Here is a 23,672-nt window from a genome sequence, read left to right as displayed (position 1 = left end):
TGAGTCTTTTGCTTGCATGTAAATATACACACACATATATACATATGTGCATACATACACACATGCACACACATCTATCTATCTATCTATCTATCTATCTATCTATCTATCTATCTATCTATCTATCTATCTATCTGACACACCACATGTATTCCTGGTGCTCCCAGAGGTTCGAAGATAGTGTTGGATCCTTTGTAACTGGAGTTTTATTGCTACCTCATGAGTGCTAGAGACCAAGCCCAAGCTCTGCAGGAACAGCAAGTGCTCTTAACCAGTGAGCCATCTTTCTGGCACTGTAGAAATATTTTTTAACAAATTATATAGGTGCTGCTAACTAATGCAAGTCACAAGTGGTGATTATCTGTGTGAAGGCAATGAAAGAGCAGATGGCGATGAACTAGATTCTAGACTTAGATGGGTGGTTCCTCAGTTACCCACTACTATACTCACATTGCTTCCTACCTTCAGTTTAACATGAGCTGTGCTCGGCACATGCTAGTTTCATGCAGAGGAAGATTTCAGTTTGAGGAGATACCATGGGAACACAGCTGCTTGAAGACCTGATGCTCAGAGCTTCAGTAGTCTGCACACACTCACTCAGACTGGCGAGTTATCGCTGGACCACTTAGCCTGGCACTGAGTTATCTCTTCTGGGGTCAGCTCTGCTGGTGGAGGCTACAACTCCCTATCCTTTAATTAGATTTTCACCTGTGATTATGGATAGACTATTTGGAATTGAAATCACAAGCCTGCCTGAATCTCTACAGAGATCTGCATTTGAATGTCGATAATAAAAGCCCCGTCTTAAAACCATAACCCTTTGTGCTGTCTTCATCATGTAGCTTTATGAATATAGGTTTGCAAAGGTGGTAGAGTTTATGTTTCTTTCCTTTATTTTCATAATCTTGATTTCTCAGAACCCCTAAATGAAAACTGATGATATACTCAGGTCTGAACATAGAGGGAGATGAAAGAAAATACATGAACAACTCAGATCATTTTTTCAAAATAGTCACAAAAATTCTACATCTTAGCCAGAAATATTTGAAAGTACAATGCATTTCATCCAAAAATGCTTTGAGTAGCTTAACAAAATTTTCCAGAAAAATTATTGATAATTCATTCAATTTTCATCATAGAGACCTATTTTAGAGCCACTTAATGTATTGTAATATTTCCTAGATTTCCTGTCCAGTTCAATCCATGAAATGACTAAATTGTGTCATCCTCGTTCTGAGCACACAGGCAAGAAGAAAAGTCGTTAAACATTTTGCTGGGTGTGAGCAGTTCGAGGGCAGGCAGACACCACGCACCCTGACCACCTATTATGAAGCTCTTTGCTGCTGTGGCAAGTGAAAGGGAGTTAATTGGGTGAAGCTGTGGAGCATGTTAGGGGCCTGGTAAAGGGTTGCCGGCTGACAGCTGAATGTCAGCCAAAGCCAGTCAAGTGTAGCTGAGAGACAGAGACCTGTCACAAAGTTCCCGCTGACTGGAACACAGTTAGGAAGCTGAAATATGGTTTCGTCTCACTTTCTCCCTCATTGAATCCAAGCACCTTCAAAGATTTTCCACTGTGGATGTCAACTCTTGTTCTCCAAGCTGTTTCTCTCTAACTGTCCTGCATTCAAATGATCGAACAAAAGATGCTAATGTTTAGCAAAGTGAATGTAAATTCCTTCTTTTCCCCCTTCCTACCCAAGCAGATAGACGTCCACCTCAAAGGAAACTTTGAAGGTTTACATCAAACCATTACATCACCTCCAGATTTAACTCCTAACGGAGTCTTCTTCGAGAGGAGGTGAAAATGGGCAATTAAAGCAGCGGGAGGGCTGCGCATTCCCTGCTGCAGGATGTCCTGTCGCGTGACCTGAGAATGGACAAGATGAGTGTCCATTCTCGGGCTTCCTTCCCTCGCTTCTCTGAGAGGCCTAGGCAAAGCACCATGTAGCTACCAAAGGTCTAAACAATGAACAGACGGGAAGAGTGAGGAAGCTGTAGACACTTCAAAAGGAGGGGCTGAAGGAAACTGGAATTAAAGAAAATAAAGTCAAAGTATATAAAAATGTTTTCAGAAAGTGTTTGATATCAAAACCATTCTTTACACTGGAGTTCATTTACTCATTCACTCAGCTAATGGTAGGCAGGCCTGCAGAGGACCCAGTGTGTGTCTGCACTGCACAGGGCCCTGGAAAACAGAAACAAACAGACCCGCCCACACCTGTGTTACTGAAGGAATGGTCACCAAGCCAGTGCCGTCCACTAGAACTACTGGTGATGATGAATGCCTGGCATCTGAGTGGTTGGGAAACGGCTTGTGTGAGTAGGAAAATGAGCTTCAATTTTAATTTGAGTTCTGATGAATGTGTAACCACTGGCACGTGGTCACCGTATTAGCTGGTGGGGGTCTAAACAAGCAGAGGGTCATTAGGATAAAAGGAGAGGCACCTGACCCTAGCGCAAGGCGATAGATGGCAGAGAAACGTTGCCACAAAGGGGAGAGCAGGCGTGAATCTTGAAAACTGGTAGGAGTTAGGTCAACAGAGAAGCCTCTCCCTAAACGGAGAGCAGGGGAAGCAGGGCAGCTTTGGGATCCTCACTCTGCTGAGCAGAGGTGATGGTCTGTGCAAGGCTACCTCTCTACAGCAGTGTATGCTGTTGAAAAGTTTCCCCAGAGAAGTGGAACTGAAGATCGCACAGGCCCAAGCCCCAAGGCTGCTTCAGCGGATTAAAGCATACTGCTGAAAGCAAAAGGAGGGGCTAAGGAGCAGGCAGGGGCAGTCACAGCACCGCTCTTTTAGCTAAGCGATTCTACCTCTCGCTACTGTATCAACTCGCTGCGTTCTGAGTTCTGAAGGTTACGAGGGCCAGGGATAAAGTTTGAAAAGGAGGTTCCGAGAATCACTTACGCAGACATAGTTTCCAAGAGAGACTCGGGTGGTGTTTGCCACATAGGCCGTTGAATAGCTCTGGTCTTAACTGCAGCTCTGGGGCCGGTTTTAGAATCTCTACCTTATGCAGTCTTTCCATCACTCGCTACAGAGTAGTATGTCCTATAAGCTACTTATTTATTCTTATCTGATGGATTCTGTCTGTGCCTTGAAAATTACTTGCTGATTTGTTATCTGTGCTTAATACTTCTTAGGAGTTTCATTTATCGCATTTTCTTGCTCATCTTTAATAGTAAATTTAAGTATTCTCAAGTAATTAGTGGATATACAATAAAGAAGAGATAAGGTGGGAAACAGTCTGAAAAAAATAACTTGTTTAAAAAATTAAAAATGCATTTAGGACACTGGGGATGTAGTTTGGTCGGTGAGTGCCTGCCCAGCATGCACAAGGCCCTGGATGCAGCCCCAGGCACTTCAATGAACAAATGCATTAAGAATGGGGAAAGCGAGGCAGTTTGAAGAACTGTTGAAAAATTCCAGTTAAGAGTTTTGAGGTCCATTTGAAATTATTGTCTAGGGGACACCTTATTCTGACTCCAAACTCCATTTCAAACACGTGCAGAACTTTCTAACAAGCTGATGTGCAGTAGTTAATTTGAAAGAAAGCCCTAGGAGTTTATGAGCAACTACTGGCATTATTATTTTTTTTTTTTGCACACAGCCAGAGAAAAAGATGGGCAGTGGAGAGGGTGACCTCTGTGTAGCTATAGGAACTGGCACTGGTCTTTCAGTGAAGGAGCTCCCAACTGGCGGCTGAGAATGTTTTTGAGTCAGAATCTGGTTCCAGACAGAGTGGCCTGACCACAGTTCTCAGAAGACTGAGAGGTGATTGTGAGATACGGCCAGGCTGTGTGGTGACATCACCTGTGTGGCCCAGGGAGCCCTCTAGGACATCCGAGGCAGGACCTGACATGGGGATTGCAGATCTAGGAGCGGCAGATGGTGGTGCTCTGGATTGGGACTGCACCAGGGTGCACAGGTTTGTGTGAGTAGGTCAGAGAACAGGGCAACCTGGCTCATTCCAGAACCTTCTCAGTGTACAAAGCTGGGGATATTTCCGCTGCATTGCTATTTAAAGCTTGCAGGAGGAAAAGAGCAGTCGTCACTTTGGCAAATTGTGATTCAAGGAGAGCTAATTCAAGTATACAGCTTAATTAAGGACTAGTAATTAATTCTGAAAAAGGGAACTGTTTTGTGTGTTGGTCACTGCTGCATCTTCATAGCTGGAAAGGCTACCTGATACTTTGTAGGCACCTTCTGCATAGCAAAGGAAACATTTAACAAAGCACAGAAAAAGCCCACAGATTGCAACTAAGTCGTACATCCAAGGAGGGCTCATGTCCAAAACATACTAGGAACTCAAAGAACTGAATCAAAAACAACCCTGATGTCTGGAGAGACTGGTTAGCTGGTGCCAGGGCTTGCTTCTCCTGCAAAGGACCCGAGTTCAGTTCCCAGTGCCCACTTTAAGGAGCTCACAACTGCCTATAACTCCAGCTCTGGGGGAACCCACACCTCTGGCTTCATCTGGCACCTGTACTCGTGTGTGCATGCCTGCATGCACACATGCAAACATCCCTCCACACCTTTTAAAAGGGTCTTAAAGAAAACAGCCATATTTAAAACTATGCTATGATGAGACACCATGACGATGGCAATTCTTATGAAAGAAAACATTTAATTGGGGCTGGCTTACAATTTCAGAGGTTTAGTCCATTGTCATCATGGTGGGGAACTTGGCAGCAAGCAGACAGACATGGTGCTGGAGAGGCAGCTGAGAGTTCTACATCTGGATTAGGAGGCAGCAGGAAGAGCAAGTGAGCCACTGGGCCTGGTTTGAACTTCTGAAACCTCAGAGGCCACCCACTACGACACACTTCCTCCAACAAGGCCATACCTACTCCAACAAGGCCATACCTCCTAATAGTGCCATTCCCTATGAGCCTATGGGGGCCATTTTCATTCAAACCACAATCTTAGAATGGTTCTAATATTTTAAATTGTAAGAAAAAGCCAAATTCATGAATCATAAAAGTGATTGAAATTTAGATTTCAGTGCTCATGAACAAAATTTTATTGGGATATAATTACGATAATTTATTTACACATTTTCTATGACTAATTTTTGAATAAAACAAATATTACCTGTCAGATATTATCTGGTCCATTGTAGAAAATGTTTGCTGACCCTTGTTCAGCCCTAAGCATTTGCCCGTGTAACCTGAAGGTATAAAGCTGTAGGTCTGTACCGCACTGTGCCCTCCCAGGTGAGGGTGGTGCCCCAGCTGTGCCTCTGGGGTTGAATATTGGATTGCTTCTGGACTTTGTCTTCCATTACTAGAAGGAACTTAATCATCATGGGGCTGTTCAGTCACACTGCTCAGGACAGCTGCCCAGTCATAGTGCCCGTGGTCCATCACTGTGCCTTCCTCTTCACCATGCTTTCTCTAACACTCAGTACCGTCACTTTTAAAGTTCACTTTTCATTAGCATGAAATAGCTCATTTATTTCCCATTCTTAACTGCTGGTAAGGACATATTATTTCCTCCAATTTATTTGTTGGTCACCTGTATTTCCAATTTTGTGAACTCAGTTCACAACCTTGGCTAATGAGTCAAATAATTTTAAACATAAGAAATCATGAAGAAATATAAAAATTAAGTGCTTTTTTTTTTTGAGACAGGGTTTCTCTGTAGCTCTGGAGCCTGCCCTGGAACTAGCTCTTGTAGACCAGGCTGGCCTTGAACTCACAAAGATCCGCCTGTCTCTGCCTCCTGAGTGCTGGGATTAAAGGCGTGCGCCACCACCGCCCTGCCTTTAAGTGCTTTTTTATGACCCACATTCCATAGTTAATTTTTTAATGTTTCATTTCTAGAAAAAAAGCTGTCCGTGCACAAATGTACTTTTATATTTGTTTTTTAAATGAAAACACGATATACATATTATTGTATGCCATATATGTACACATATACGCATATATATATATATATATATATACACACACACACACGTGTGTGTGTGCGCGCGCGCATGCGCGCGCGTGCACAGACATACCCGTAATGCACACAGACCTGAGTTACCACTGATGTTCTTAGGGTTTTTTCACCATCTTTTCTCACCAACATTCATCAGTAGAAATTGTACTTCTGTTTGGATTTTGATTTCCTGGAATAGCCACATGCCCTAGGATGTTTTCCTGTGATGTCGAGTGGCAGCAATGAGCTGTATTTCCCATCAGCCATATAGGCACAGAAGTAAACAGCTGTACCAGTGTGCTTTGTTGTGAACTGTGCTTGGTAGATGTGCTAAAAAGCACGGTCACCGTATGATGTGTGTATGGGGTGTGATCCACTGTAAGTCAAGCAGCTTCTGTGCATAGGTATGTATGTAAATCTACATACAAAGGCTCATGAACTTTTTTCACGTGAAGATATTCCTATATAAGCATTTAAATATTTGCCTCAGATTTAAAACATATTATATTATTTGAGTATGCCATGTATCAATTAAATGGACATCTACTGATGGAGACTTTAGTTTTCTTTTTGGAGGTTTTACATGAATTGATCAATGATTTAATTGATTTTGAGACCCTATCTTTCTATGTAGCTCAGCCTGATCTCAAGATTGCAAGCCTCCTGTCTCCGCCTACAAAGTACTGGGATTACAGGCCATGGTGACTGACTTATTTTTTTTATTTTTATTTTTTGGTGATTTGTATGAGGTGCTCATAAAAGAAATGCCTTGTGGCAGAAATGGTGTGTATACAGGGTGGTCGTCTGAGTGGTTTCCATCTGGTGGGTGGAATATGTTTCTCCTTGGCGTATTTGTGTTGCATTTGTTTGATCATAATGAAACTTTACCTTTTCATATATTCACTGGCTATTGTGTTCCTCCTACCCCAGCCAAACAGGCTACTTGTGCCTGGGACAGAGCCTACCGGGCCTTCCTCCTCTGCGCTTTTCTTTCTTAGTAATTGAGTTTCTGAATATTACCTGTGAAGTTCAAGGGGAAAATAAGCTACATTACCTAGACACCACCCACCCCAAATAAACTAAATTAGCCATATGACCTGAACTCCAGCCAATGAGATGTAACTAAAAATGCTAGTTTTAAGGGTTTGGGGACATGTTCAAGTTGGTAAAGTGCTTGCCTTTAAGACATGAGAACCTGAGTTGATCCTTAGATCCATGTAAAAATGAGCATGGTATTGTGTATGTCTTGTCCCAGCTCAGGGAAGGCAGATACAAGTGGATCCCAGTCAGCTAGTCTAACCTGCTTGGTGAGCTCCATGCCAGTAAGAGACCCAGTCTCAAACAAGATGCAGATAGCATCCTAGGAGTGGCACCTGAGGTTGACCTCTGGTCTTCATGTGCACATGTGCGCGTGCGCGCACACACACACACACACACACACACACACACACACTTATACACACACATGCATACTGCATTCAGTTTTAAGAGCTATCCTCAGAGGGAGACAGCTCCTCTCTCTTTGCTTCTTCCCTTTCTTTTTCCAAGAATGCAGATACAACAGCCAGTTCTTCAGCAGTTTTTGCAAGGAGCATACAGTGTACTGGTGAGCAGGGCTTCTTAAACTTTTCCTAACCATGACCACTGTTCCCACAAGCAGCTCTTCTGCAACCCTGGATAAATAGGTGTATACACTAAGTATTCAAAGCAAACATTTGCTGCTATAAATCAAAGAAATTACTTCTAAAATGACTCTTTGGTATGCATACCATTTTACTATCCATTGAAATAAATTTTTATTCTAATAGAATAGATGATTATTTATTTTTACATAAGGAATTAAACAATGGCTAAATATTTCATGTTTCAAGACATAGAGCATCTGTAACACTTTTCAGAGTTGACTGATATTTTGGTTTTATAATGGTCAGTACTGAGAATGCCATTCTGTATGAATGTATACATGGCAGAAGTAAGTTTAGGGCCATTTTAGAAACTTACGGAAATTCTCTCAGTTTAAGAAGTGAGCTGTAAACCACCAAGATAGAAATGGCCTGGATTCTGTTTAGTGTCCTTCAGTCCAGCTAAAGAGCAGTAAGTTCTGTATTTCATAAGAAAGCATTTGGGGCTTTCTGTTACAGCTGAATGCTGTTATAGTAAATATACTTCATTGCTTTATCTTCCAATTAGATTTTTCTTTTAACTGCATAAGTCTTATAAATTAGGACAGTCACTCCTGTGGTTACCATGTGTATTACAGACATCTAAACCAGTTCACCCAAGGATTTCCTACATTATATTCTTGTGTTTATTCAACTCTTGTTCTTTTTGTATATTTGATCATATGAATATATTTACATTTTGAATTCTCTCTGAGTCGTTTGGAAATACAGGTTTCTGACAGGGAAAAGGTGATTTTTTTTTTCCTGCCCATTCCTGGAGCTCTCCGCTCAGGTGTGTAGGAAATGAGAAGTCAGGAACAAACACTGTCAGGTGAGAAGGGAAGTGGGAGAAGAAAAAACAAAGCTGTCCAGGAAAGTTCTTCCCTCCCTTCTCCAGCTCTTACCACCAGGAAATTCAAACATCCAAGAGCAGACAATGGAGCTGTTATCTTGTCAGGCACAAGACATCTTTAAAATAATTTAAAATTAAGTTAACTGTTCTGGGGTGATTCACAGCTTCAGCTACGAATTTCACACTGGGACCTAACAACAACCTAAAGTCCTGGTGAAAGGCTGGACTTTCGCTCCATGTCAATGCTGTGCCGCGGTGGCTACTCAGACCCTAGATTGTGCTACAACCGTGCTTCCCCAAATAAAGCATCCATTTCTACCTCCAGCACAATAAATGTGTTTCTGTTGTCCAGTCACCAAGACTGCTGAACCTTTACCATATAAAATGGCTGTGATGTGAGGTAAACCTGAGACAGTCTCTGCTTTGGGTGGCATGAGAGGACAGTGGTTGATGTATGAGCAATCGAACCAGATCAGGATTCACATCTCTCTCTGCTACAGCAAGCAGTAATTTGTGGCAACATAATTCTAACCCCTTGAGCCCTAGTTTCTTCAGCAGTAAGATATGAGGACTCATGGGAGTTTTCTCTTTGAGTCATGAGAATGTATGTAATGGCTACTTAGCTGAGCCTACCATGGTACCTGATATATAAACTAATAGATGTTAACCATAAAAATAAACTTGGAGCCAGGCCATGGTGACGCACACCTTTAATCCTAGCACTTGGGAGGCAAAAACAAGCGGATCTTTCTGTAAGTTCGAGGTCAGCATGGTCTACAGAATGAGTTCCAGTTCAGCCAGGACTGTTTCACAGAGAAACCCTGTCAGGTAAAAACAAACAACCAACCAACCAAATAAATAAATAAAAATAAAAAACTTTGGTATTTACTATCACTAAGAGCAGAAAAGAGGAGTCAAACACAAATTATTGTACTTTTGTGGATTTTATTTCATTGACTCTTTGTAGCAATCCCAAGGATTCACAGATAAAGGCCCAAATAGGGTAAATAATCTGTCAAAGGTCACACACATACTTACTAAATACAATGAAATAGGAAGGCTTAGCTTCAAAGCTCATTTCTTTCTGCTGTGCTTTGGGACTTCTATGTGAGATGTACTCTGTTATGCATAAAATAATCAAATATCAACATGAGACCCAAACTATAGAGAAATAATATTGGTGGTTTGTTCACTTAGTTGTTCATCAATTAGGAGCCTTATTTAGTCTTAGCTAAGTGGCTATGCTAGAGATACAAAATCATAGTTTATTCCATCATATGGTGTGCTCATGGTTCTATAGGAAAATGAAAATATACAAATAAATATAAATGCTTACAAGGAAATATGAATTCTGGTTGGATGTTTGTCATCAGTGTAGTTGGGAAAATGTAGGGACAGGTTCTGGAAAGCCCTTACCGGAGAAAGAAGCTCTGACCAGAGAGTTTGAAAGTCAGAGAAGTCACCTGTAAGGAAGACATGGATGGAGCAGGGCTGCGTGTGTTCTGTGGAGTACATTCTGGCGCGAACTGGATTGCACAGCACCAGGAGAAATGTCGATGAGGCTGGACAGGGGAGCAGAAGCTCAGAAACTGCACAGCAAAGGTCCTGGTTGTGGGGAAGTGTAGAGACACAGCGTCATTAATCCATCAAATTTCCATGTCAGGAAAGCTGTTGCGGGTGAATTGAGACCGGTCACATAGACCTGGGAGCTGGGTTCTGCTGGAGGACAAAATTGTGTGACAAGTGTGTAGGTGTCTCTGCCAGGTCTCCGATTTCCTCTTTATTTTTATGATTGACCTTTCTAAAGCTCTAGGGATGTCTGCCCTTAGGATGTTTGTTGACCATAGAGAGTTCTTTCTAACGCTCCATGGCCTCCTCCCCGTTCCTTCATCAGTAAGCTCCAGTCAAGCTGGTCTGTGCTAAGGGTTAGTAACCTAGAGGGAGAAGGGTGCATAAAACACTCGGCTAAGTTTGGCATCGCATACGGGAGTTAGACTTAGTAGCTACATGAAATAAGTATTTTAGTGTAATAACAGATGTGTGAGTGCATGTATAAATGTGTGTGTGCTTGAAGGTGGATGTCTATGCGCGTGTTTGTGTCTCAGGTTGGTGAACATTCCACAGGAGAAGACAATTTCCTGCCTTATTTCCAGCTCTGGTCGTGTAACTGTGGTTTCCCGTGACTCCGCTCGTGGAACTGGGAAGCAGGGAGGTGGAACATGATGCGCAAATATTTCTGGGGGAAAGAAAATTTTGTTATGCTAAGTACTGAGAGTCTAGTGCTAGGACACATTAGGAATCAGAGTGGAAATGGTGAGTCTCCTTGTCGTTCCCTCTTCGGAGGTTGCTTTTGTCATCAATATAAACACTGCTGTCGCATTCTACGTGAAAGCAGCCAGCAGCATGCGGGCTTGAAATGCCATCATGGAGATTACAGTAACAAAAAGTATACTACAGAATTAAACTGAGTTTAATTTTCAGTTTACACAAAAGCTGTGAACAGTGTGCATTTCTTCTGCCTCAGAATCAGTCACAAATGGGCACCTCTTTCCCATGGCTCAGAAGGGGGTGGAAAGATCGTTAGAGTCAGAGGTCAGGGAGGAGAAAACCATGTCTTCTGGACATGACAAGACCATTGCCCTCAGGAACCCACAGAAGCCGCAAGATCAAGCCAGGCAGCGTGGAGTGGGCAAGGGGCTCAGAAGAGCTGGAGACAGTGATGGCTTCTGCGGGAGGGAAAGTCGGTTTTCTCTTTTTTCTTTTTCTTTCGTTCCTTTTTTTTTCAAGACAGGATTTCTCTGTGTAGCCCTGGCTGTCCTAAACTCACTCTGTGGGCCAGGCTGGCCTTGAGATCTGCCTCCACCTGCCTCTGCCTCCAAGTGATGGGATTAAAGGAGTGCACGGCCACCGCCTGGCTAGAGTCAGTTTTCTTTAAGGTTTGACCATGCTTTAGTGGATGGGTATGCTCCATGCCCAGAAATATTAAATTTAAAGAAAAAGAGTAGACAGAAAGTTAGGGGGTGGCTAGGGAGGTGGGGTAGACCTGGTAGGAGTTAAGGGAGAGCAGGAGTGAAGATGAGCAAAATACATTGTACGAAATTGTCGAAGAATCAAAAAAAAATTGTTAAGAAAGAATATATATCTAATCCAAGGGGAGTTCCAGTGAGGGCCCAGTATCTAGAGTGTAGCAGAAGCCAGTGGTCTCGAACCAATGGCTCATGGCAATGAACACTTACAAGGGAAGATGCACGGACTAAAGGGTCTACTGTATGACTCACTGGGCCACACTACAGCTTCCATGCTGAGATTCTTTTTAAATGTGTTTTTGTTGTTGTTTGGTTTGGTTTTTACTTTTGCTTTTAAATTTTGTTTTGAGGGGACAGATCACAAGGGCAGAGAGTAGAAGCGAAAAGATGGGGAGGTGATTGGAATCAGGATGCATGATGTGAAATCCACAAAGAATCAATAAAAAGTTAATAAGGATATACAATCTCAAGAAGGATGATCTATCATGGTCTATCTTACCTCTCAAAATCTTAGTATTAAAACCGCAAGTATTATATCTAGAAATCCCGAGTTTTAAAGTTGGCATCACACAGAAGTTAGATGCTGGTATGTTATCATACACCAGCACACATGGAGCCGTGGCAGACGCACAGTATTTCAGAGCTGAGGAGTCCAACCCTTATTTTATAGGCAAAGGATTCAAGACTTTGGAAGGCTAACTTACATGCCTCAAATGGCTGACTTCAGTTGTAGCTGAACTGGCAGCGTGCTGCAGTCCTGCTAACCTCCACTATGCTGGGTGCGTAGCACGATCTGCATGTGAGTAAATCATGCTTTCCCTCATCTCTTTAACCATAAGCCCTAGAAAGCACACCTGGACCATGGGTGCTGTGCTGGAGACAGCGGCCTGCGCTAGCTGCTCAGAAGCCTCCGCTCATACTTGGCTTTGATTTATAGACAACTTGTTGTGTGATTATTTTATTATTAGATGAATGCTTTATCTCTTGTTTGGAAACATTCTTAGAAAATCATAATTTTAAAAAATGGCTACTGGGTGTATTCAATTACTGCATTTCACAAATTTTTTAAATGGAGGAATTTAGTAGGTGCATTCTGTATTGTGAGTGTGTATTTACCTGATCAGCTGTAACAACTCTAATAGAATCATTTACAGCTCATTGAGGAAATAAAAGCACTTCCATGATTCACACGACACCTAGCTCTTATTTCAGGGAACCAATTTCTTCTTTAAAAATTGCCCAAATTTAGAGTTATATGAGACGAGCAGAACATCTAAACAGTTTATGAAGAAGTCTAAACAGCCACAGGCTTCTCAGACTTACAAAGTTATTTTACTATCCTTACCTCTTTGTTACATTAAAAAAGCATTTCCATAGGTCTTTTGATATTATTTGCAACAAGAAAAATACTTAATATTTAATTGTTATTTAAACATCAAGTTTTCAGATCAAACTTTCACTAGATATTGTGCTGGCTCCTTTGAAGCTAAGTACTTAAAATCAAATTTTATGTCATTTCATGAGAAAAACGTATTTTCTAACAGCATAGCAAGTGATTCTAGTAGCAGAAGCAGCTATTTGTTTTTATTTACACGAATATAAGCCTGGCTGCTGGTGAGAGGCCTTTGAGGAATAAAATCTTTAACGAAATTTGTATTCTCTCTTTTTTCTCACTGCTGTCTTCTTTCTCTCCTCCCTTCCCCTTTTCCTCTTTTCTTTCCTCCATCCCTCCCCTTTTCTCCAAGGCATTTTCAATATTTTCTGTGTTAAGAACATAAAGTCTGGAGAAATGTACAAACGTTGAGATTGATTTAAAATAGTACAGAAATACTACACACAGCTTTTCAGGGTTATTTAGTAAAAACACTCTATTAGATGAAAGGGTGTTTTTCCACACGCACAAAATTAGACACATAAAGAGAAGGGCAGGAACAGGCAAAGCCTAGCCTTGTGTAGATACCTGGACCTGCACAGTCTCCAGACTGCTGCGTTTGGTGGAGCTCTTCCCTGAAGGGCAGCCTTCTGGTCTCTCAGGTACTGGACTGGAGGACTCACAGGAATAAAAGGGAGGCTTCAAGTGCAGCATATTTCAGGAAACTGTGTGCATCTCTGCTACTGGCAAAACAGTAGAACATGAAGAAGCCCAGGAGGGGATCAGATCCCTTGATCTGCTCCTGATTGTTCTCCTTTCATAAATAGATTTCTTAGACCAGAACTTGAAGCATAAAGACATACACTCATTCTAAAATGGAAAGAAAAACAACAACAAGAAGAAAAAACCCCTAAAATAGTTATCATATGACCCCCAGCCCGGCTGTGCCGCTTCTGTGTGTTTACCCACACTGCTTGAAGTCAATGTTGCAGGGATGTCTGTATGCTGTGTTTATTGCAGAAGCTTTTTACAAGTCAGGGTATGCAATCACCCCGTGTCCGCCAGTCAGTGAGTAGACAAATTTGAAGTTTCTGCACAATGGAATACCACCTAGACTTAGTAAAGAAATCCTGTCATGTGTGACAGCACTGAGAGGCCTGAAAGAGGCCTAGCCCGGGGCAGACACCTGATTTCTCCGTTGTGTGTAAGGGGACACCATTGAGAATGTGCTGAATTCACAGGGCAGAGAGTAGAATGGTGATTGCCATCGAGGGCGGTGGACTGGAGAGGGAACGGCCAAAAGGTTCCGAGTCTTAGAACGAGCAGCAGAAGTGTGATGGGTTTATACATTGGTGACTGGAGCTCACAGTTCGGCTAACAATAAAAGGGAGATGTTCTCGAAACAGAGCACTCAGTACCTGATATAATCACTCTGCATTTCGTTCACATCGCAGTCTCACTGTGTACGTCGCAGCAGTACACATTACTGTAACTTTCCAACATTGCAAAATTCTAAAAGACTTAAAAACAAAACTTAAAGCTTCGCCCAATCGCACTGAAAACCCTTGTCATAAGGAAGCTAAAAAAAGCAAGGAGGAGAGTCCTGCCCCACTGTCCTCGGCTCCTTCAGCATTCTGCCAATGCCTAGGTCTGCAGAGGAAAACTTAGGAGGTGGCATGTAGCACTTACAGCTGCAAGCCCAGTTGGGTAGTGAGGCCACCACCTTACACAGCCTGCCGAAGTTCTGGATGTGGTAACAGAAAGCCTGGGAGGATGAGGCTGCCCGCGGTGCCCCCTCTGCCCGCCGTGCCCCCTCTGCCCACCGTGCCCCCTCTGCCCGCCGTGCCCCCTCTGCCTGCAGTGCCCCCTCTGCCCCCGGTACCCCCTCTGCCTCTGCTCAGGTTTTAGCCTGAGGTACCCAGGCCCAGAACAACAGCTCTGAGTGAGCCTTAGCCCTGCTGTCCAGGACTGGTGCATGCTTTTGGGAGTTCTTTTCCTTCCATGGGACCCACTAAACCCCATGCTTCATGGAGATAGCTGAGTAGCCACTGTGGGCACTTTTTTTTTAAACTTCCAGCATAAAAAGAGATGATTTCCATCAGCTATCTGCTTGCAGTGGAGTATCAAGAAATCAAAAGAACAGAGATCAAAGAAAATTGCTGAACTAGGTGTTAGATGCAGACATCGATTTTCTCCAGTTGTACTTTAAAAAAATCTACAAAAATGGCAACACATACAACAGTAGAATTTCTAATATGTTCCTAATGCCAGCAGTGGTTTCTTTCTTGTCTCCACATGCAGAAATAGTTTTGTATAACATGACATAGTGAATCAGACTTTCATACCTTATGTAATTTTATTATCAAAACTTAATCCAAGAAAAGGGTGTTTTGAAAACTCTGTAAACTGGAATGTTTTTACTGGGCACTCATAACTGACCCTATTACCTCACCAGCATTCATTTGCTGAGAATCTGGAAAATTCTGATTAAAAATTGGTCATTATTTTCTTATATGTGTAGATGTTTTAAAATGGCACCTGCTTCGTGTTTAAGGCTTCAGTCACATTACTATTAACTCCTATTTACGGGTATTTTGTTTCTTAAGCCTTAAATTGTAGCTTTATCAAATGTTAATTTTGTTTTCAAATATTTTATGGGTATATAACAGTTTTAAAGTTTGATTTTGGATTCTACCCATGTTTTATATGTTTATATATGAGAAATTGAATTCACAGTATAATATCTATGTTATAAATGATTCCCAGATGGTTAAAACAGTCTTCATCAAAACAGATTGTATTGTTATACTGTTAATGAAGGTATAGCATAAGTCCTCACTAGACTCTATTCATAGTGCATTGTTTTCTAGAAATCACTGGGATCCAGTTATTTTTCTTTGTGTTAAACCTGTGAATTAAATCATTAAAAGTAATTTAGAAATGAACACCAGGGATCATTTCCTAAGCAGTCCATGTCGCACATTATAAACTAATGGAACAAACTCTACTAGGGTTTGGCTCTGTGTACGACCAGAGAATTGAAGCTGAACTGGAAAATGCCTGGTTGCATTGCCTTCTTGCTATAAAACTTAAACAAAGTTCTGCTGTTCCTCCATTTCCTGCATCACCTGTGACATAGGATGTTGTGGGCTATTTGTACACTGGGTGAAGATAGACTGCTGTGATTGGTGTAATCAAGAGCAGAATGGCCAATAGCTAAGTAGAAAGGTTAGGTGGGACTTTCGGGAACAGAGAGGTCTCTAGGAAGGAGAGAGGTGGGAGGTGCCGGTGAGACTCTGAAGAAGTCAGACATAAGATACAGAGCAGAAGTAACCAAGCCATGTGGCACAGCGTTTATTAATAGAAACAGATTAATCTGAGTTATAAGTGCTAGTTTGGGACAAACCTAAACTAAGGGCCAACTTTCACGATTAACAAGTCTGTGTGTTATTTGGGGGCTGGTGATCTAAAGATAGTCCAACAAGAAAGCTTGCTGCAATGGGGTGAGTTGATTCAGTTACAGTTGGGTCCTTTATGTAGTTTCACGTAGATTACTTAGTGGCAAGCTCCGTCTGCGTCACACCTCCAGCATTGTCTGCTTCCTCGTTTGTCTTTGTCGATTCTACTGAAGATCTTACAATTCATTGTGCTTCTTTCTTCCCACAGACAGGATCCCGAGACCATTCCAACCTCTCCATCCCTCCAAGAGCTGCCCTCCCTGGGGACACAGTTGGGGACTTTCTTCCACTGCAAGCGGAACTTGATACAACTTACAACTTTTTAAAGGAGACATTCATAACTACAGCGCCCCATTCTCTAGCATCTTCTCAGTCATCCTCTGCGGTGACTCCTGCTAATGCCAAAAGACCATCTCAGATTGGATTATGACTTTATGAAATAAAAAATGGAGGAAGAGTTAATGGTCCAATTAAAATTGTTTTGAAGGAGGAGTTCCTTTTCAGTTGTTTTAATACAAGCAAGGGTGGGCTCTAAAAAACTGTGTGGTATCTTGATGTGCGCAGGAATCTCTGTCTCCTCAAATAATGAAATAACCCACTTTTCCTCCCTAAGTTTTATTTATTATCACAGTTGCTCATTTTTATGTAACATATTTTTAAATGTTAAAGAATGACACATTTTGGGTAATTTCCCTGAGACTTAAAAAAATCAATAAGCCATTTTAGTCTCTATCTATCAAAGTTGTTTCATACTTGTCTATTTTAAAGCAAGACTGCAGTACTTTAATAGGATTGAGAGAGCTATTTGAAATGTATGCCAATGATTCCTGTCATTTCATGGCAGCGCTGCCATGGTTCACTGAGCCCCTCTTCTCTCTTGTCAGCTCGGCTGAAGACAAGCATTTAGTTGCAAACTTTAAGCAGGTTGTGCAAAACAGAAATGATGTGAGCGCTTCTCCTCCTGCACACTAATGTCACTCCTGGTCAATGTGAGAAGGTCAGCTTGCTCCTTGTAAAGCTACATGATACCACTTGCCCATTTGAACAAGTTAAGTTAACTGCCGAATCTGGTCCCTGTAGGCATTGAAAACCTTGTCCTTTTATCAAGTCTGTGTTTGAAGGGAAGGAAGAGCGGCTCTGCTGGGAAGGTTTCCGTGGTCTGCCTAGGCACTTTCTAAGGACAGTTCCCACGCCACTGTAGCAGGTGATATATTTAGTATAAGCTGAAAAACTTCAAGGTAATGGCCATTTTGACCTTCAGAATAGACTCCTTTTTTTGTTTTTGTTGTTGGTAAGACCCTAGAGTGACGACCATCTTTGATGCTGACAGAATTTAAAACAAGGCCATTGCCCTGCATTTTCTGCCTTGTAGCACACAAAAGTAAAATTGTATGTCAGGCCGAGATGTCGGGGAGCTGACAAGATGCCCCAGTGACATTTCAGCTAGAAAGAGCAAGTGTCTTGCAACCAAGTGGTCAAATATCAAATAATAGGTCAAGCAGGAAGGAGCTGAGTTCTAACCACAAAGAGGTTTCTGGTAACTTACTTGACAAGCTTTTGGGCGCTTTGTGGCTTGACAAAGTGATGTTCTGTTGGGTATCACTAGACAGACTGTTCTTTATCGCCGTCAGAAGATCAGGCATTGACATTGATTAAACTCTTTAACCCTTAAAGGTTAACTCCTTGCAGTTTGCATCATGGTAAGCGAAGAACAAAAGAATACTTGTAATGTGCGTTTGTTTTTATATTCATCATTTAACTCCCCAGTGACATTAACTTCTAATGTGGCTGTAGTTTTTGACAAAGAATTTTAATATAAAATCTATATTTGATATTATCTTTCATTATAGAATTTTTTCATTATGGATACATTAAAAAATAGCAGTTTGTATTGTGAAACTCATATTGTGTTTTGTTACATGTGGCCTTGGGAAATAAAACCTGTATACTGTTTCTCGTGCCATCCAGATCGCCCCAGTGATGTATGCTGTCTGAGGTGAGACAGCACCCTTGCTGTCGTACTGTGTCATGCTATTTCTTAAAGTGCTGGGCCAGGATAATCAGCTTTGTATAAATGTCTGGAAAGCTTTTTATGAGGAGTAAAATTCTATTTTTAACCAAATTGCTCTTAATTCTTTTTATTTAATTTATTTTTTTAATTTTTTGGAACTCTCCTTGTGCTCTGAATAAATTTACCTGGGTGAAATATACCGATAAAGGATGTGCTGTTGTCCTCAAGAAGATTATAGACTGACTTCTCACATTTCAAGGTACTCCCTTCTGCCGTGCCTGCAGTGATGAGGGTGTTCTGCACGGGTGTTTTCATACAGGCTTGCGGTTTACATGTTATCACTGAACGCTCAGTCCCCTCGCGAGGAGGGCACTGCCACCCCAGGCAACCACGTGCCTCTGTGTGTGTCGTCTACTTTCAGATCCTCGCAGTGCAGAGGAGTGAGCTGCGTTTGTAAAATACGCCCTGCACAGACGTCTCTCTGCTTACTTTAATCTCACGGTATTAGTGGGAAAACTCAAAAAATAAAATCATGTAGCTGTGTGTGCTCTTACAGACAGATTCTGCACCGAGAATTCTGAGCTATAAACTAAAAAAAAAGGATTATTAAATCAAACTGAAGCAGGCCACATTTATAAGCAACTGGATGGTAACGGCCATAGGAGCCAAAGGATGGGCCTCCTGAGCGGGCATTAGTATTCATGGGCAAGTGCAGTAATATTTATACCATATGCTTTCCTCCCAGAAGTCAGGCGCAGCAGGAGGAGGAGAGCTAATGACATGTCCTATGGAGATCTGAGGAACTCTAGGCTGCTCTGAGCACCTCAGTGACCAATTGCTGCATGTTTGAGATCTGTATCTCCACGGCAAGGACAGTTGCTCTTCAACGTCTCCAGCTCTTTAAGCGTGATGCATGGACTTGACGCCTCTCAGGAGAGTGACTTCAAATACTTTTGTAGGGAGGGGAGTTTTGCTTTACATTTCAGGATGTGGATTTTCTGTCTAACTTCCTGTGATCTAGGAAAGCACCTGCATGGCTCATCATTATCCGGGGGGATGCTAAAAGCTATTGTTCGGACACCCAGACCACCTGGACTTAATGAGGGTTTGTCAGCAGGGTTTTTTTTTTATTTTTTAATTTTTTTTTGGTTTTGAGTTTTTGGTCTTTCAAAACAGGGTTTCTCTGTAGTTTTGGGGCCAGTCCTGGAACTAGTTGTTGTAGACCAGGCTGGCCTTGAACTCACAGAGATCTGCCCACCTACTCACAGAGATCTGCCTGCCTCTGCCTGCTGAGTGCTGGGATTAAAGGCATGTGCCACCACCGCCCAGAACCCTTGGATTTTTAATGCTACTTTATTTCCAGGTCTGAATCCATTCTAGACAGTGGTGGGTTGATCCTATTTCACGGCACAGGTTTTATAGACAAGTTTCCAAACATAGCAGTTGAAAGGTAATTTTTATTCAGCCACTGTTTCAGCCATATAAAAAAAACCGTAGTGCTATCAAAACAAACAGCTGAGATTTGTATCACGTCTTATTCATGCACAACAGAACATGTAAAATGATGGCATTTTGCTACCTAGTAACAGGTGTAACAGGAAGTAAATATGCCTGGGACTCAATTCCAAAGCCCACAGCATTTCCACTTTGTCAGGCCTGCCTTCCAGCAATATTGGATGCTTTTTAAAGATAAAATTTTTAAATTTTCTTGTACAGTTAGTAGTATTTTTTTAAAAGTATGTTATTGTTTGAAATCTAGAGTGCAAATGTGTGTGCGCACACGCGTGCGTGTGTGTGCGTGTGTGCATGTGTATGTGTATACATTTAGAAGGAAATAGCAGACAGGCTTCATGAGCTGCTGGTTATCCAGACAGGTCCAGTAGGGGAACGTGGAGAACTAGGGGCCTATAAAATAGCCAAGTTGACCACTAGCCTTATGGCCCTCCCCATACCAAAGGGACGAGGTTACTTTCGTTTCCTCAGTGGCTTGGTCTTTTGTCTTTCTGGGATGTTTGGCTCTCTGACCACACCAGAAAAGAAGCTCAATGATTCCAGTCATCCCATGGATGAACACTAACACCCCTCCTGCCCGTTACAGCGTGGGTGTGACTGCATTGTTTATACCACAGATGAGCACTATATCCCACCTCCCATTACAATGTGGCTATGACTGCATATGATTGTCCCATAGATGGGCACTGACACCCCTCCCCGCCCTTAGGACGTTGCTGGTGTAGTGCACGCAAGTGGGTGTGCAGGCTAGAGGTCAACCTGAAGTGTCATCCCTCAAGAGCCATAACCTCAGTTTTATTCCTCAGAAGGGTCTCTCAGTAGGACCCGAGGCATGGTCATGAGGCAGGGTTGGTTGCCCAGAAAATCCCAGGAGTCCTCCCTGTCCCCACTCCCCAGCTGTAGGAGTCCAAGCATGTGCCACCATGTCCAATTTCTTACTTGGGTGTTAAGGAACCAAACACAGGTCTTCATGCTCTCATGATAAGCCCTTCAGCAGCTGAGCTGTCTCCCCATCCCAGTTTTGGGCAAGGTCTCTTGCCTGTTGATTAGCTGCAACAACCTGTATGCATACTAATCAATCGATATTGCATATACAGCTAGGAACTGGAAGATCGGTGAGGCTTGTACCTATTTTTGAAAGGAACTCACACCCTTACTGTGTTGCCCAGTGTGTCTAGCTTGGCCTGGTAGACTGCATACTGTTAGCAACAGATCTTTGTAGATGATAACGATGGGTAAGCATCTTGAGAAAACTATTCTATTCATTGAATATGGCTGATCAAGATAGAATTTACTGTATAATTACTAGGGTATACCCATTAGATATTTTTCTGGTCAACTGAATATTGGCCCCAATGATAGCCATTTTAATCTCTAGAACATGTGAATATTACTTCACATGGTCAAAGAGTGTAGGCATTGCTCTGCATTTTCCAGATGGGACCCAGGCACAGTACAAAGTGCCTTTTACGAGAGAGAGGCTGAGGCGGGCTCGGCTGTGGAGAGCCCCGAGGGGGTCACATGATGACGGAGGCAGAGACAGATGGAGCTGCTTTGGAGACAGAGAGAAGAGCCAGGTTGGAGGAATCCAGAGTTCAGAAATTGAAAAGTACAAGGACAAGGATTCTCTCAGAAGTTCCAGAATTGTAAGAGAAGAAATATGTTTCCAACCCACGAGTTTGTGACAGTGCATTACAGTGTCCTTGGGAAGATAATGCAAGCAGGAAATTTTAGGTTTTGAAAGATCTATATATTAATCATCTAAGTTTAGCAAAAAAGAAAAAATAATTCCTTCTTTTAAACTACCCTAACTGTGCTCACAACTTGAGTTTCCCTTTCTTTCTTTCTTTCTTTCTTTCTTTCTTTCTTTCTTTCTTTCTTTCCTTCCTTCCTTCCTTCCTTCCTTCCTTCCTTCCTTCCTTCCTTCCTTCCTTCCTTCCTTCCTTTCTTTCTTTCTTTCTTTCTTTCTTTCTTTCTTTCTTTCTTTCTTTCTTTCTTTCTTTCTTTCTTTCAGGCTTGCATTCCATGAGCTGGGCTCTTGCATAGGATGAGCAGCAGCTGCCTGTATTGGATCATCATACGGTCACACTCTGTTGCCATCATATTGGCTAGTTCTCCAGTTAACCGGGGTTCCAGTATGCATTCGAATGTCTGTCAGTCATAAAGACATCCCACTCTGAATGTATTTCTCTTATCTTAAGGGTCTATTTTTAAATGATTTGTTCTTTACCTGATCTCATTTTGTTGGGATATTTTTATAGTGTTCTTAGAAAGAATTTCAGCCCTGAAAGAACTCATATTAAATACTGTTTCACATAAAGGTTTGAAGTTTACAAGTCCCCTTTGCTGGCAGGATATCCCCTCCCCCGCTCGCTGTGTACTCATGATAAATGTCTGGTCATTTATTAAAACATTTGTTACAAATGAAGTTAATTAGTTTTAATGACTTCCTTCAGTTATGAAATTTTCTAAAATTTTCATTGTTGTAATAATCGAAATCCTTTTCTCTTACTCCAGCAAAACAATACTCTCTCTCTCTCTCTCTCTCTCTCTCTCTCTCTCTGTCTGTCTGTCCATCTCTATTTAGTTAGGGAGAACAAGTAAAGCCTTTTTAACTAATATGGCTGTGCTTAAAATTGTGAAAGCTAAAATATTAAAGTTTTAAATGTAAAGTGTTAAATATTTCAAGTACAGGAAAGCAAAGGGAAAGAAACAATAAAAAACCACAAGTCTCTGCTTCAGTTAGGAGCATGCCTCACCCTCATGGCTGGGCTGCACGTGTGTCCGCTGAGCAGTAGCAATGTCATTGGAAGACTGTCTTCCACTGTGCAGTGATCCACACACACCTAAATGCCAGACATCCTATGACTCGGCCATTGGCTGCTTACATACTTTTAAAGCACCCCCTGCATCATGACCTTTTATAGATGCTTAAACATGTTTGGCTCCACAGGTCTTCTTTTTTTATGTTTTTCTTTGGGTTCACCTTCTTATTATCTTCTCAAGGATCCAGAATTATAGGCTCGATGTCCTTTAATTATGGCTAGAAATCGATTATGAGTGAGTACATCCCATGTTCATCTTTTTGGGTCTGGGTTACCTCACTCAGAATAGTGTTTTCTATTTCCATCCATTTTTGCATGCAAAATTCAAGATGTCATTGTTTTTTACCGCTGAGTAGCATTCTAACATGTATATATTCCACGATTTCTTCATCCATTCTTCCACTGAAGGGCATCTAGGTTGTTTCCAGGATCTGGCTATTACAAATAATGCTGCTATGAACATAGTTGAACAAATGCCTTTGTAGTATGATTGGGCATCTCTTGGGTAAATTCCCAAGAGTGGAATTACTGGGTCCTGGGGTAGGTTGATCCTGAATTTCCTGAGAAACCGCCACACTGCTTTCCAAAGTGGTTTTACAAGTGTGCATTCCCACCAGCAATGGATGAGTGTACCCCTTACCCCACAACCTCTCCAGAAAAGATGTAAGATGGTATCTCAAAGTTGTTTTGATTTGCATTTCCCTGATAGCTAAGGAGGTTGAGCATGCCCTTAAGTGTCTTTTGGCCATTCAAACTTCTTCTGTTGAGAATTCTCTGTTCAGTTCAGTGCCCCATTTTTTAATTGGGTTCATTAGCATTTTAAAGTCTAGTCTCTTGAGTTCCTTATATATTTTAGAGATCAGCCCTTTGTCAGTTGCAGGGTTGATGAAGATCTTTTCCCAGTCAGTAGGCTGCCTTTGTGTCTTAGTGACAGTGTCCTTTGCTTTACAGAAGCTGCTCAGCTTCAGGAGGTCCCATTTATTCAATGTTGCCCTTAATGTCTGTGCAGCTGGGGTTATACGTAAGAAAC

At 42.0% G+C, this 23,672-nt stretch overlaps 1 protein-coding gene across 1 annotated transcript in view; it reads left to right on the top strand.

Moving 5' to 3' along the window:
• The window catches only part of Ccdc171 (coiled-coil domain containing 171), a 350,758-nt gene extending 333,981 nt beyond the window's left edge, over window positions 1-16,777 (top strand). Inside the window, 1 exon segment of the mRNA XM_038333866.1 lies at window positions 16,503-16,777. Within this exon segment, the coding sequence (XP_038189794.1) occupies window positions 16,503-16,724 (222 nt within the window). The 3' untranslated portion in view covers window positions 16,725-16,777.
• The last annotated feature ends 6,895 nt before the right edge of the window (window positions 16,778-23,672 follow it).

This window comes from Arvicola amphibius, chromosome 6 (genome assembly GCF_903992535.2).
Source record: "Arvicola amphibius chromosome 6, mArvAmp1.2, whole genome shotgun sequence".
In the NCBI taxonomy this organism is placed as follows: domain Eukaryota; kingdom Metazoa; phylum Chordata; class Mammalia; order Rodentia; family Cricetidae; genus Arvicola; species Arvicola amphibius.
This window is presented reverse-complemented; position numbering and strand designations above follow the sequence as displayed.